At 54.6% G+C, this 15,991-nt stretch overlaps 1 protein-coding gene across 11 annotated transcripts in view; it reads right to left on the bottom strand.

Moving 5' to 3' along the window:
- Positions 1-1,620: 1,620 nt before the first annotated feature.
- Positions 1,621-15,991, bottom strand: part of ARHGEF10L (Rho guanine nucleotide exchange factor 10 like) — a 141,475-nt gene continuing 127,104 nt past the window's right edge. For all 11 annotated transcript variants that reach the window (XM_042954239.1, XM_042954240.1, XM_042954243.1 and 8 more), the window contains 3 exons: positions 10,619-10,793; positions 3,530-3,652; positions 1,621-2,345 (listed from right to left, as the gene is read on the bottom strand). In XM_042954239.1, coding sequence (XP_042810173.1) covers positions 1,813-2,345; positions 3,530-3,652; positions 10,619-10,793 — 831 coding nt within the window. In that variant the 3' untranslated portion in view covers positions 1,621-1,812. The remainder of the gene's footprint in view (positions 2,346-3,529; positions 3,653-10,618; positions 10,794-15,991) is intronic.

Below are 15,991 nucleotides of genomic sequence, written 5' to 3'. Positions count from 1 at the left end.
TAACAGGAGCTCAAGGGGTTTGCGGAAAGGGGTGAGTGAGTGAGTGGCTCCTCCGGTGGGCGAGAGCCCTCCAGGTGGTTAGGGCCCGGCTGCCGTGGCCTCTCCGTGGTGGCTCTTGTCCCCCCGCTTCCCGGGGCGTCCGTGAAAGCCATCGAGCTGCACAGCTGGGTCTGGTCGACAGGTCCGCCTCCCGCCCCCGCTGATCTCTGCTTCCCTCCTCCCCGCCGCCTGGTGCCTGGTGCCGCGAGGCCGGGAAGTGTGAAAGGGAGGACGCACAGGTGGGCGGGTGGTGGGTGGACAGACAGGTGGACAGATGCCAGTGAGGTGGTGGGTGGGGAGACGGAGAAAACACCTCCCTTTCGGGTGGGGGGGATTGGTTTTGTGGCCTTGCCTGCAGGCAGCTCCAGACATCTGAGGATGGAGACTGAGCCAGGAGAAGGAAGCCGGGGCCCCAGGCAGCCCCGCCCGCCAGTCGCGCCCCACAGCCTGGGCTCTGCCACCAGCATCTGGAACTCACCCCTTCCTCCCTCGGCTCCCTCCCTGCCTCGCCCCTTGCCCACAGCAATAGCCCCAGACCCCGATCCCGCACACGGTGAAGCCCTTCGCCTCCCTTCCCTCCCGGGTCGGCAGTGACAGGTGCCAAGGCCGCCTGCCTCCATAGCATTCCAGAGCAGGGACGACAGCCTTGTCTTCAAAAACTGTTCGGAGGGGCCTGGGTGGCTCAGCCGCGTAAGCGTCTGACTTCAGCTCAGGTCACGATCTCGCGGTTCGTGAGTTTGAGCCCCGCGTCGGGCTCTCTGCCGTCAGCACGGAACCCACGTCAGATCCTCTGCCCCCCCTTGCCCTTGCCCCTGCTCGCTCGCTCTCGCTCAAAATAAATAAACTTTAAAAAGAAACTATTCAGGAAAGAAGCTCCCAAGAGCCCCTTCTCGAGCAAAAGAGAACTTTCCGGGATGATGGAAATCGTGGGGCTCTCCAAGACGCTTCTCCAAGACGCCCCACCCCGTGGGGCTTCTCCAAGAAACGTGGCTATGGGACTCAGGACCTGTGATTTCATTTCATGTTAATTAATTACACGAATAAAAAGCGACACGTGGCCAATGGCGAGTGCACCGGACGGCTCACTCTAGGGCCTGTGCCACGGCGGGGCCCCCCTGGTTCCGGAACAGCCCTGCCTCCTTCCCTCGTGCCTCCGTCGCACCTCAAAAAACAAAAAGTCAGTGCAAGCACTCACGTTCTTCTTGCCTTTTATTCCAGCATCTCCCAGAGCTCCAATATGTACAGACTTCATTTATACACATAATATACACCATATATACGTATTTATATATATTCACACACCAGCCCACACGCTCTCATACACGCACACGCACACGCCCATCCAGGAGAGGCGCGTGGCCGTCTCTGAGCCCCGCTCGGCCGGACAAGAGGTGCTGGGCTTGCCAGGCAGTTGTGAGGTTTTGTGTTTGTTTTTTGCTTTTAAAAAGAAGGCCATTTCCTCCAGAGGTATCCTCTCCCTGCACCCAAACCCCTCCCCCAAAACTCTGAAATATTTTTTTTCTTTCTTTCTTTCTTTCTTTCTTTCTTTCTTTCTTTCTTTCTCTTTCTTTACTTCCTTTCTCTTTCTTTCTTTCTTTCTTTCTTTCTTTCTTTCTTTTTTTTCAAAAGGAAGAGGCTCTCCTCTGCTCGGCCAAGGTAGTTCCGGGAGACCCAGGCCCATCCCCACGGTCCCTGGAAGGCGAGCAGTGCTCCCGGGAGGACCCCGCATGACTGTCGGTCGCCACGCCCGCGGCTGCACGCCCCCGGTGGGGGCTATAGCGTCAAGGGCACCTGCCAGATGAGGAGGGCGCTGTCCGTCTCCCCGCACGGGGCTGGCCTCCCGCTGCCGCCCGAGGCGCTGCCGAAGTTGCGGTAGCCTTGCCCCCCGGAGATGATGGCCACTGAGCAGATCTCCTTGCGGTGGGCGTCCCGGGCGCAGGGCCGGCTGCGCACCCAGACATCCGGGTCATCGGCCATCTCGTAGATGGAGCCGTCCTCCTCACTGTGCTCCAGGGCCGAGCCGTCGGCGGGCGCGGGCTCCCGCACGGACAGCAGCGGGCCGGGGAGATGGGCCGTGGAGCGCAGGCGGTACTGAAGGAGGATGCCCTTCTTGCGGGTCAGCTCTCGGCCCACGCGGCTCGCGGGCGGGGGCTCGTGAGCCTGCCCGTCGGGCTTGTCCTCCTCCGCCCGCGGCCCTTCGGCCTCCTCCTGGTCGCTCCGCAGGATGTCGGGGGCCAAGATGCTGGTAGCCACGGCCAGGAAGGCCACAGGCCCGCAGTGACCGTTGAGCGACACCATGCCTTTCCCTGCAAGAGTGGGGCAGGGAGAAGGGGCCCAGAGGCCCAGCTTTAGAGGAGGCACCCAGACCTCTCTTGGAGAACGTTCTGGGTGGTGTTTTGGTTTTACTAACTGCAGTGGATGGTGGAGCCTCCGGGGGAGGGGCTGTCCCACAGCCTAGGGCTATTTTCTGTGGAGGAGCGGGACAGGGGACAGCAGCGACCTTATCAACCACTTGGGGGGGGGGGGGCATCAGTGTGAAAGCGCCAGCCACGCGTCTCCGAGCCGTTGGCTCTGCCCAGAGAACCTTCCCCACCCACCTGCCGCTCCGCCCCATCCCCTAAAGCCCAGCTCGAGCCCCTCCGCAGCACCTCCTTCTACACCCACCCACAGATCGCTGAGCGCCTGCGTCTCTGTGCCCCGCGGGCCCGGAACACCTGCCGGCATAGCACCCGCCACCCCAGACCTCAGCTGCTTCCACCAGACTGTCAGCGCTGGGGGGCAGGGTCTCTGCCCGATACGTCCTGGCAAACCCAAGGACTGACACCGGGGGGAGCAAAATGACCTCTGTGATGGAAACAGGAGATCTTGGATTTAGGAAGAGACTCTTCCTTAGCGGGGAGGGCGGCTCAAGATCCGGCTGGGCTGGTCTACCCTCAGGGCTTCCCCCCTCCCCCTCCGCACCTCAGCCCTCCGGCAGCAGCTGGAGACCGCTCTGCCATGACTCTCGGAGGCCAAGAGGGGCCCGGGGCTCTGGGGTCCTCCCTGACCCCGCCCTTGTTCTCCTGGCCTCGGTGCCACAGGTCCCGGCAGACCTCCCGCTGCTCCACAGGAACACATTTGCACACGGACCCCATCCCCAGAGGCCCTCAGTTATTTCGGTCTCTGGAGCCTGGACATGTTGAAGCTTCTATGGGGAGGGAGCAGGAAGGGGCCCGGCCACTATTCAGGGGTCCCCACGAATCCTGAAGCCACTGGACCAAGGCACGCTATTGTGCCCACTGGCAGGATTAGGAAACTGAGACTAACTCAGAAAGCAGGTGGGAGACACAGGGGGAGGGGAGGACGTAATTCCGCCGTGCCACAGCGCCACCTGTGGTGACAGAGGACATTGGAGAATGATGCCTAAACACCTGGGCACGAGACACGCCCTCCCCGGCCACCTGCAGCTGACTGTCCCAGGCCCTGCCCAGACGGGCTCCCAGAGCCTCACCTGTGATCTTGGGGATGCCTTCCAGCCGAGGCACAGGCAGCAGGACGATAACACCCTGGTCGGTGCCCACCCAGAGCAGACCCTGGCAGATCAGGAGGCTGGTGACACACAGGTGCTTTTGGCCTGCGGAGAGAGAAGCCAGCGTGAGCCGCACAGCCTCCCCCGGGGACGGCAGTGGGTTCTGGGGGCTTCGAGGTGAGGAAACGGCTCCTCCTGTGAGACCGGCAGGAAGCTGGATGGGGCTGTGGTCAGGACATGGGCTTGGGAGGCTGACCTGGCTGGATCCCCCAGCTGAGTGCCCCTCTACCCAGCCTGTTTCCACCCGGGGAAAGTGGGACTGCCCGAGGAGGCAAGGGGGTTGAGCCACTGGCCACGGAGCTGGCCCGTGGGGGCCCTCCGTGGCCAGGTGGGGAGCAAAGACAGGGTTTGAGGGCGACGCGGATGTTGGCGCACATGGGATGCCTGGGAAGGGAGCCGGCGTGGACGCAGAAGCGAGGCGAGTCGGCAGTCTGCCGCAGTCCCTCGGTCTCCAGCCCAGGCCTGTACTTCTGCCCACACGGGCCCTTCCCCGGGAGAAGGCACAGCGCACCTGGCAGCCCCTGGCCCGACGTGCCAGGAACCAGCACGTTACTGATGGCGGTCCAGATTAGCGCTTGACCGTCCCCCTGGTGCCGTCTCTTCGTTTCATCAAGAATGCGGTGGCAGGGACAGTGCGGGGGTCCCTCTGCCCTTTACAGGCAGGAAGCGCAGCATGAGCCACGCCCCACAGCGGCCCAGAGCGGGGTCTCCAAGGCCAGGCGCTGAGCTCAAACCCGGGCTCTGCCCCTTCCCAGCTACGTGACCCAGGCCGGTCCCTAAACCCCTCTGTGCCGTGGCTCCCTCACCCGCAAGAGGGGACAATGATGATATTCCACAGCCTCGTCCTGAGGATGAAACGAGCCAACGACTGAGCGGAAATCACCTAACCCAGTGCCCGGCACACGGCACACACAGAAAGGTGCCACAGAAAGGACGCTACTGCTGTTGCCCTGTTGACGACGACGGTCACCGGAAAAGGGCACGAGGGACAGGCGGCACCGATGCCCCCCTGCCTTCCTAAAGGGCTGTCTTGCTTCTTGCCCGATTCCTCCTGCCCCCCTGAGAGGGGCCAGCTCTTCCCTAAAAGGAAATTCGAACTCATGCCATGTGCCATGGCGACAACAATGCCACGCGGTGTGTGAAATGACGCTCAGAGCGCCGGTTCGCGGCCTGGGCGTGTCTCAGCACCAACAGCAGGGCCAGGAGGCCCCCAACTGCATTTCTGGCAAGTACCCGGGTGCCACTGGTGCGTGCTGGTCCAGGGACCGCACTCTGGAGTTTCTAAAGCACACAGAAACCCGGTCTGGTCGGACGTAAGCCTTGCAGCGGCCTGGGACACGTGTGAGACACGGATGTTATGCCCGTTTTCCAGATGAGGACAGGAAGGCCCAACGAGGTCACCCAGCCGGTGAGTGCGGGGCAGGGGCAGGGCTCAGGTCTGCTGGTTGCAGTCTGTGCGTCTGTTGCCTCTCCGCTCTTGAGCACATTACTGCGGTTCCACGCGGGTAAGGGTACGAGCTCCCTGTGCACGGCAAACAGCCTCCGAGCCGAACGGGGTGGCTCCCCAGGGTTACCCTGTCGGGGTTCACGCGGCACCGTCTAACACAATGGACTCTACCATCACTGACCCACTCGCTCGGCACTCCGGGACACCCCAAGCACCTACTACGCGCAGGACTCTGCACTCAGTGCTGGAGGCACAGTGGGAGCCACACACGCAAAGTTCTGCTCTTGAGGAGCAAACACTCTAGGACTTTCTGTGATGATGCAAATGTTATGGATCACGCTGTTCGATGCGGCAGCCACTAGCCACAGGTGGCTCGTGGACACGGGCTATGTAGCTGGTGGGATTAAGGCACTGGATTTTTCATTTCATCCGGTTTTCATCGTCATAGCGGCTACCGTATTAGCACAGTCTAGAGAGCGGAAAGAGGAAGTGAAGACATAAACCAGGAACATAAATACCAGGCAGAGGATTCAGATGGGAGCATGGGGCAGGGAGAGAGTGGGCAGGAAGGTTCCTGAGCTTCTGGAAGGATAGGGAAGCAGGCGTGGGGACATGAGTTTCAAAGGACAAGGAGGAGGCAGCCACCCCGAGCCCCGAGCTAAGGCCTGGGGCACAGCATATGCAAAGGCCCCGTGGCAAGAATAAGAGGGTGGCAGGAGCAGACTACAGCCAGCGCAGCTCGGGGATCGGGGGCGGGGGGGGGGTGGAGCTCAAGACAAGCAGAGAGTGGGTAGGCCAGGGTAAGAGCGGTGACTGTTCATTCTGAAGCTACATTCTGGAAGCTACTAGAAGGTCTGAGGAGAGGCGTGGGTGGCCTGGCTTGGAGGAGCGAGTGCTTTGGCCTCAGTGTGGTGGAGGGCAGGGAGGGAGCAAGCAGACCAGCCAGGCAGAGATGTGGTGGCGAGACGCCGTGGTGGCCTGGAGGACGACAAGAAGCCAGCACGTTCGAGATCCGGTCCGAAGTCGAATGGCAACCCTCTGGCAGACTAGAGCGGGTTGGGAGAGCGGACAGGCGTCGAGGGCAACTCCGAGGTGTTTGGTCTCGAGCAGCCGGGCGCCTGGCAGTGCCTGGGACTCCGACGGGAGGGCGGGCCTGGGGTGGAAGGCCACGCTGCCTCCCGGATACGCGGACGCACGTGGTGGGCCTGGCCACGCGACGCGAACTGAGTCCCACTCGCGGTGCTGATTCAATGCGGGAACGCACACCCCGGGAAGAAGAGCCGGGCCCGTGTCTGGACAACAAGGGCCGTTTCACAAACGGGTCTGGGTGTGTGCAAAGCTGGGGCTCCTGCCCACGCCCGCGTCAGCTCAAAACACGCAGACGCCAACCAGCAGGACGGGCTCCCGGCCGGCGGCAGGTGCTCCCAGCCCCTCCTCACCACCTGGCCCCCGCTCGGCCCTGGTCAGGGTCTCCATCGCCCCATCTCTCTCTCTCTCTCTCTCTTGCCGCTTGCTTTCGCAGATGGAAGCCTCGTGAGGGCAGCAGCTCATCTGCACACTCAGAGTTGAGTTGATTCCCCAGCTCGCGGCTCAAGTGCCCTCGGCTCGTGAACAAATGAACGAGCGAGAGCAGAATAGCGAAAAAGGACACGGGTGTGGGTGTCACGCGCGGGGCGTGCGAACTGACAAGTCATTTTCTTTCCCTTCTCTATCAGTGAGTATTATAAACCTGCCTCGCTCAGTTTTATGATTATTGGAAATACACGTGTGTCTGTATAATACACACACACAGTTGGGTGCAGCTCTTAGCCCAGAGTGTACAATCAATAAAAGGAGGCCGTTAGGATAACGTCTGTGATTATTAAAAGGACCTAGACTCGTGGCTCAAGATCAGCTCCATCAGAGCCATAAACCCACAAAAATAATTAAGCCCAGAGAGCGAGCAGTGGCAAATTTTTCATCTCGCTGCCTCACCTCCTGTTCCAGGGAACCCTGGGGCCGTGAGCCCAGCAAGAGACGGCTCCCCGATGCCCCCGCATCCTCCCGGCCCCCACTGGACAGCTGAGACCCAGCCGACGAGAGGAGGGCAGCAGGAAACCTAAAGAAGTACCACCAGCATTGAGAAATGACTTCATCTGCAGACCTCATTCTAGGGCCCTTCCTCCTCCCCGTCTGCCTCGAGGAAAAGATCAAGACACTTCACAAACAGTCCGAAAGGAAAAAAAAAAAAAAATTCTAATGGTGGATAAATATTTTATCACAGAGACTTAATGCAGCAGTGTTCGACTCACCCAAGCCATCTATCTGGAGATATACAACTTTAAAAGGCTCAGGCTCTTGGAGAACATTTTATTAATGACCTGTCTAGTTAGGAGGAGGGGGGGAGTTTAGGTTCAAAAAATGCATTAATACCAGCCGGGTACATGAGAGGAAGAAAGGGGTCGGGGGAAGGAAGCGTGATAAATTTTTAACACGCCCTTAAAAAAGTCCACACTTAGAGGAGGAACAAATTTATTACTAATTATGCAATTATTTCATTTGGTGGTGTGGAGGAAGAAAAAAAATACTTAAAAGCCTTTTAAAAATATTTCTAATAAAGAATTTACGAATCCTGCTCTGTTGTTCTTCCGCCAGGGGCACAGTGTGAAACGGGTCTGAAGCCGCCCTCTCCCTGGGGCAGCTCCGGCCCGGCTCTTCTGGGGTTTGGGGGGTCCTGGCCCCAGCCCCAGGCTCCACGGTGTCGCTGACTAGGAACGGCCTAGCAGAGGAGGCCCAGGGCACTAACCCCTGGGGAAACTAAGCCTCCCCCACCGCCCAGATGTCCCAGGGCCCAGCCCCAGGGAGGTCTGGCCAGGGAGAGGTGGCTTCTGTCTGCCGGACGTAGCAGGTGCAGCCGGAAGGACATGGGCTGGAGAGTGGGGACCGAGCAGGGAGGCACCCTGGGAGATGTGCAGCCCACAGGGCGGGTACGGCGAGGGGCAGGGATGGCCACGAAGATGAGAACGAAGGTGATGCCAGTGAATGACGCCGCCGTGGACCAGGACTCACTCCAGCCAGAGACTATGGGGTGCTGTCCCTGCCCTGCCTCAGGCAAGGCCCAACCTCCCTGGGAGGCAGGGACCGGGGATCCCAGGGGTTCCCCACCCGCCCCAGGTCACGGGGCTGGACGGCAGCAGAGCCAGCCTGACTCCAGCTCTGGTCTGCCCTGTGCCCCACGGCCAGGCTCCGACTCAGATCTCGGCCCCTCTGTGTATAGATGGGGCAACTGAGGCCTGGGAATGGGGACGCTGCCCAGTAAGTCTCGGAGAGGCTGCAGTGAGGGGCCTGGCTCCGGCCTCCTGGGCGTGTGACCTTCCAGGAAATCATTTAGGCTCTGGGGCCTCCATTTACCTGGCCCTGACATAATCATAAGATAGCGAACGCCCTTCCTTCTTCAAAGGGTAACTGCAGAGAACAAGTGAGCCAGTGGGTGTGCAGATGCATTTTGAGCTCACGTGGTAAAGCCACAGTTGTGCCCGAGGGGGCTGCGGCTGTCTACCTGCATCCGGGCCTGCCCGCCAGTCCCGCCTCGGACGGCCTGACGGGCTGATTCTTTCTCTCCCCTCCTCTGCCCCCAGATGAAGCTGAGGAGATTTAAAAGGCCCACTTATTTTCTTGTTCCACTAACTTGAAGTAATTTAGCTATCAGCATAAATGTGGAAATATTTTTGTGATATAGAGAAGGTTCTATCATAGGTGAAATAGATTTACCTTGTATAATGGCTAAATACTGTGAAATGCAATGAAACTGAAGAAGGAGGGAAGGAAGGGGAGGGAGGAAGGAAAGGGAGGAAGGAAGGAAGGAAGGAAGGAAGGAAGGAAGGAAGGAAGGAAGGGAGGGAAGAAGGAAGGGAAATCAGGGATGAAGGAGGGAGGGAAGGAGGGAAGAACAGGAAAAGAGCCATACCCCAGGTCCCACAGGGCCCACACAGCACACCCTGGGAAGTGTATTATGGCCCTATTTATTCTCCTCACACACCTATCATGCTCCAAGCCCGAGCAAGGTGTCTTCCCATGCCTGAAGGCATTTATCCGGAGCCAGGAAGCCCTCTGTCTAGTCCCACAGACGGACCACAGACCAGCAGGCAGAGAGACCTGCCCAAGCCCCACGGTGGCCGAGCCAGGGCTCTGGCCACCTCTGAAACCATGTCTTCCCCGTTATGCACCGTGGGACTCTCCCATAGACTCCCGGCCCTGCCTCTGGCCTGCCGCGTGACCACGGACAAGCCCCTTCATGGGGTTACGGTGAAACGCGACCCTGTACGTAAAACGCTCGGAACCCAGCTCACTGCAGGGCTTGTGGCAGGCTACTGCCACTGCCCAACGTGGAGCAAGCAACCACCACCCCCTGTCGCCACCAGGCCAGACTCCGGGACCATTGTTGTGCCTGGCCGAGAGGAAGCAGGATCTCTGGGCGTGATCTCTGGGTCCCCTGGCTGGAGTCAGGGACCAGGCCTCTGTGGTAAAACAGAGGCCCCCACGCGGCCCCTTAGGTTTTGGCTAACGTGCTTGTCCTTGGCCCAGCCTCACAGGACGGGGAGATCAGTCCCTCAGCTCAGCACACAGCCACTTCTGGCCTCCACACGGCCCATCTGCTGAGTCCTTGTAACAATTAGCTCCCCACCTGCCATGCCGGGCCCGTGTCCCTGGCCCCAGGGCCCCTCGGCTCTCCCAGCTGCCAAACCTAGCCCAGTTTGGACAGGATGGAGCCTCTACATCCTCCCAGACCAGTCTATTTGTCTCCTGGGGGCTGGGCCAAGCTCTAAAGCCAGCCCGGGGGTAGGAACGGGCCCTGAGCAGGTGTGTCTGCCCTGGTTCCCTCCGGCACAGCCTGCAGGGTCTGGGCAGCACCTTGGACAGCAGACGGTAAGGGCGCTGCCCGGAGCCGATTCCACAGAGGCAGATGCGGGAGGAGCAGGGTATTAGGTGAGCTCCAACCTTACTCCTCTCCACTGAGCATCACCAGTAGCTCTGCAGGAGGAAGCAGGTCCCCAAGGGGATGACGTCCAAGCCCTTCGCCCTCCCCCTGCCCCCAAAGCCCAACCAGCAAAGAGAGACAGCTGCCTTTCTTAGAAAAACCTCTAAAGAAATAGACCCCTGTCAGCCTTCTCTCTTGCCCCTCGCCTCATGTTCCAAACGTGATGGGAGGCAGAACTGGGTGTCTGGTCAACCTGAGGGGCGGCAGGTGTAGACGGGCCTGGGTTCCCACCCAGTATGGCTTTTTGGCAGCTTCCTGATCTGGAAGTCTGCTGAATTTGGAGCCTCATTTCCCACGAGGGGTGAGAGGAAAGAGCGACGACAGCAAGAGAGGTTTTGGAACGATGCCCTGAGTTCGAATCCCGACCCTGCTGTCTCCCCTCTTGAAGGCCCAGTTTTTGAGGCCGGCCAAACACTCCTGTGAGGGTTAACAACATGGGCTGACCAGGAGGCACCTCCGCCTGGCCATGGAAGATGCTGCACGGATTCCAGCATGTTCCCCGCACAGGCCCAGGACAGCAGGGCGCGATGCCCAACAGCAGCCTCACCCGGCAGGAGGAAGGTGGTCCTGGTGGCGATGTTGATCTCCTGCAGATGCTCCAGTGTCTCAGTGTGGAAGAGGCGGATGGAGGAACCAGAGGAGAAGGCCATCCAGACGCCGCTACCCGCCTTCACCATGTGCGTCACACTCACGGCCTCGTCCTGATGCGCCTCGAAGCTTTGCTGTGGCACAGAGAGAAGGGTGTTGGGGCTGGGCTGGGCCTGCCAGCCGAGCCTCGGGAGGCCAAGCTAGCTAACCCAGCCTCTGCCTGAACCAGACTCAGGGCTAGAAGGGACCCTCAGAAGCCTAGCAGCGAGTAGTGTGCTGGAAAGTGTTTAACTACTGGTGGAGAATCCTGGTTTGCCCTGTCTGCCGATTCCCATGGTGTAAATATTTCCAACATGGGCCGTCTCAAGCTACCCACATGACATCAATGAACAAGGAACTAGGAAAGGGATAACAGACCAAGCTCTAGTGTGCCCCTGTGACACAAGGGAAAGTCAGGGCTAAAAGGCGCCACAAGAGGAAGTGGCACCTGATGAATATTATCTAGAGTTACAAAGGCAACAAACGGAACAATCGGGGAAGGGAGGTGGGTCGTGTGAGTCAAATCCTAATCCTTTACGTCTCTGCATCCGAATCTTTGCATCTGTGGGGATGCAACACATAATGTCCAAAAACTGATGAGAAACAGCAGGGAGCGGGGTTCAAAATGGTGAAGCAGCAAGATCCTGACCTCACCTCCTCCCATGGACACAATTATCTACACATACGCGTGGAATAATTCCCTCTGAAAGGAACCTGGAAACTGAATGAACTGAGCCTCCACAAGAAATATAAAAGGATGGTGTCGAGACCAGATGAGAGGCAGAGACACCGACGCACCAGAGGGAAAAACCCAGCCGTGGTGGGTCACAATCAAGAGGGATATCAAAGGTAGAGAACTTCCCTGAGGAATGAGGAATTCAAGCTCTACATCAGGCACCCCAACCCTTGGACCCTGCACGGGAGAGATGAGCCCCCAAAACACCAGGCTTTGCAAATCAATGGGGATTATATTCAGAGACTCTAGAAAACTGGAAGGAATAGGAAACTTGCTCCTAAGGGGCTTGCACACACTCACTCAACCTGGAAACCAGTTGAAAACGCCAATTTGAAAAAAGCATACACCACTGATAAAGAAGATCCATTTACTACAAACCTTAGAGGGTCTGCCAGAGTGGCAGAAAACAGCAGGGGCTCTGCCCATGCACTGAGATGCTGGTAGGAGCCCTTTTGTCCATCTCAGTCTATCTTACTAACAATGGTACTGGTGGGCGCCATTTTGGAATTCTCCCTGTAACCTACGTGCGCCAGTGGGTGTACTCCACTGAGAACCTTGTCCACCAATGTGCCCCAGTAGACGTGGACATGCCCACAGCCAGGCCAGGAGCCAGCCCCACCTACCAATGTGTCGCAGCCACAGTCCCATCACAACAGGAGGGCACACACAGCCCACAGAGGGGACAGCCCTTGAGCACCTGGCTCTGGAGACCAAGAAGTTTCCACTTCTGGGTCCCATACATCCTCCCCTATATAAGGCCATTCATTTGAGACTGGGAGAGGTCAGTGATTTACCTAAATACATACAGAAAAACACAGAGTAAGGCAAAATGAAGAGACAGAGGAATATGTTCCAAATTAAAAAAAAAAAAAGACAAAACCTTAAAGAAAGAACTAAATGAAACGGAGATAAGCAATCTACTTGATAAAGAGTTCAAAGTGATGGTCATAAAGATGCTCCCTAAATTCAGGAGAAGGATGGATGAATACAGGGAGAACTTCAACACAGAGGGAGAAAAATAAAAGAAAATACCAAACGGAAATTATAACTGAACTGAAAAATACATGAGAGCGGTCCAACAGCAGACTGGATGAAATACAACAAATCAGCAAGCTGGAAAATAAAGCAATGAAAAACACCCAGGCAGAGCAGCAAAAGGAAAAAAGAATTAAGTGAAGACACCTGAAGCGACCTTTGGGACAACATCAAGTGGAATGACATTCACATTATGGGGATCCCAGAAGGCGAAGGGAGAGGGAAAGAGCCAGAAAAAAAAGAAATAATGACTGAAAACTCCCCTAACCTGGGGAGGGAATCAGACATCTGGATCCAAGAAACCCGGAGAGTTCTAAACCACATGAACTCGAAGAGAACCACACCAAGACACACTGTAATTAAGACGGTAAAAGTTAAAGGAAGAGTCCCGAAAGCAGCAAAGGAAAAACTTGTCAAGTACAAGGAAAACCCCACAAGGCTATCAGCAGATTTCTCAACAGAAACTTTCCAGGTCAGAAATGAGTGGCCTGACACATTTAAAGTGCTGAAAGGAAAAATCTCCCAACCAAGAATTCTCTAACCCAACAAGGTTACCATTCAGAATTGAAGGAGACATTAAGAGCTTTTCAGATAAGCAAATGCTAAAGGAGTTCTTCACTACCAAACCAGTTCTACAAATACTGCTAAAGGGACTCCTTTAAGCTTAAAAGAAATGGCACTAATCGATAATAAGAAAACATACAAAAGTAAAAATCTCACTGGACTAGGTAAATGTACAGCAAAGGTAATGAGCCAATCACTTATACAGCAAGCATAAAGATGAAAAAATGTAGGGCCGCCTGAGTGGCTCAGTTGGTTAAGCATCCAACTTCAGCTCAGGTCACGATCTCGTGGTCTGTGAGTTCGAGCCCCGCATCAGGCTCTGGGCTGACAGCTCGGAGCCTGGAGGCTGCTTCCGATTCTGTGTCTCCCTCTCTCAGCCCCTCCCTTGCTCACGCTCTGTCTCTGTCTCTCAAAAATAAGTAAAAGTGTTTGAAAAAAAATGTTTTTAAAGATGAAAAGATGGAAGTACTAAAATTAACTAAAATCACAATAATTCATTGAGGGAAAAGCATAAAACAAAAAAATGTAAAATGTGTCATCAAACATAAAACATCAAGGGTGGGGAGTAAAAAGGTAAAGCTTTAGAATCTGTTTAAAATTACATTGTTATCAACTTAAAACAGACTGCTATTGCCATAGGAGATTTTACATGAACCTCAAGGTAAGCACAAGGAAAAACTTATAGTAAATACCCAAAAGAAAATGAGAAAGGAACCTAAACATAACAGGAGAAAACCATCAAACCACAAGGGAAGAGAGCAAAAGAAGAAAGGGACAGAACGGGAACTACAAAAACAGCCAGAACACAATTAACAAAATGGCAGTAAGTATACACTTATCAATAATTACTTCAAATGTAAATGGACTGAAGGCTCCAATCAAAAGCCAGAGAGCGGCTGAATGGATACACAGCAAGACCCATCTCTACACTCCCTACGAAGGACTCACTTTGAAGTAAGGACACACACAGACTGAGAGCAAAAGGATGGAAAAAGATATTCCGTGCACAGGGGAATGAAAAGAAAGCTGGGGTAGCAATACTTACACAAAGTAGAGTTGCAAACCAAGCCTGTAATAGACGACAAAGAGGGGCACTACACAAATGATAAAGAGGTCAATCCCGAAGGAGATGTAATTTTTATTAATATATATGCATCCAACAAGGAGCATCAAAATATAGAAAGCAAATCTTAACGGACCTAAACGGAGAAATTGACAGCAACCCAGTAATAGGCAGAGACTTTACTACTCCACTTTCCTCAGTGGACAGATCATCCAAACAAAGCAAAAAAATCAATAAGGAAACACCGGCCTTAAATGACACATTAGACCAGATGGACTTAACAGGTATATAGAGAACTTTTCGCCCCAAAGCAGCAGAATACACATTCTTCTTCGCAAGAGCACAGGGAACATTGTCCAGGGTAGATCACATGCTGGGCACAAAAGAAGCCTCAGTAGATTCAAGAAAATTGACATTTTATCAAGCATCTTTTCTAGCCACAGTAGTATGAAACCACAAATTAATTATAAGAAGAAAATGAGAAAAACCACAAGTTAGGAAGACCAAAAAACTATGCTACTGAACAATCAACAGGTCAAAAAAGAAATCAAAAAGGAAATTTTAAAGAATACCTGGAACACTTTTCCAAAGAAGACACCCAGATGGCCAACAGACACATGAAACGATGCTCAACGTCGCTCATCATCAGGGAAATATAAACCAGAGCCACACTGAGATACCACCTCACACCAGTCAGAGTGGCTAAAATGAACAAATCAGGAAACTACAGATGCTGGCGAGGATGTGGAGAAAGGGGAACCCTCTTGCACAGTTGGTGGGAATGCACACTGGTGCAGCCACTCTGGAAAACAGTGTGGAGGTTCCTCAAAAAATTAAAAATGGAACTACCCTACGAGCAAGCAATAGCACTGCTAGGAATTTACCCAAGGGATACAGGAGTGCTGATGCATAGGGGCACATGTACCCCTATGTTTTTTTTTTTCAATTTTTTTAATGTTTATTTATTTTTGAGAAAGAGAGACACAGAGCATGAGCAGGGGAGGGGCAGAGAGAGGTGGGGAGCAGACGCCAGGCTCTGAGCTGTCAGCACAGAGCCCGACGCGGGGCTCGAACCCACGAACCGCGAGATCATCATCTGAGCCGAAGTTGGTTGCCTCACCAACTGAGCCACCCAGGTGCCCCACTAGAAAGGAGATTTGAACAGCAATCAAAAACCTCCCAACAAACAAAAGCCCAGGATCAGGAGGCTTCCCTGATGAGTTCTACCAACATTCAAAGAAGACTTAATACCTACCTTTCCCAAATTCCTCCAAACACTTAAAGGGAAGAAAGCATCCAAACATATTTTACAAGGCCAGCATCACCCCTGATACCAAAACCAGACATGGACACCACACAAAAAAAGAAAATTACAGGCCAATGTCCTCGATGAACGTAGATGCAAAAATCCTCAACAAAATATTAGCAAGCTGAATCCGACAGTACATTAAAAGAGCCATACACCATGACCAAGTAGAATTTACTCCAGGCATACAAGGATGTTCAACATCTGCCAATCAATTCATGTGATACAGCACATTAGCAAAATGAAAGGTCAAAATCATATGATCATCTCAATAGATGGAGAAGCATTTGGCAAAATGCAACATCCATTTATGATGTTGAAAAACTCTCAAAACAAGGTGGGTACAAGGGAATGTACCTCAACCTTTAACAAAGGCCGTATATGGGACAGTCCTACAGCTGATAGCATCCTCAATGGAGAAAAGCTAAAAGCTTTTCCTCTAAGAGCAGGAACAAGAGAAGGATGTCCACTCTCACCACTGTTATTCGACTTAGTACTAGAAATCCTAGCCACAGCGATGAGGCAAGAAAAGAAATAAATGGCATCCAAATCAGAAAGGAAGAAGTTAAAACTGTCACTATTTGCAGAT

Source organism: Panthera leo, chromosome C1 (assembly GCF_018350215.1).
Source record: "Panthera leo isolate Ple1 chromosome C1, P.leo_Ple1_pat1.1, whole genome shotgun sequence".
Classification (NCBI taxonomy): Eukaryota; Metazoa; Chordata; class Mammalia; order Carnivora; family Felidae; genus Panthera; species Panthera leo.
Note: the sequence above shows the minus strand (reverse complement) of the source record. Positions and strands in the feature narration are given on the sequence as shown.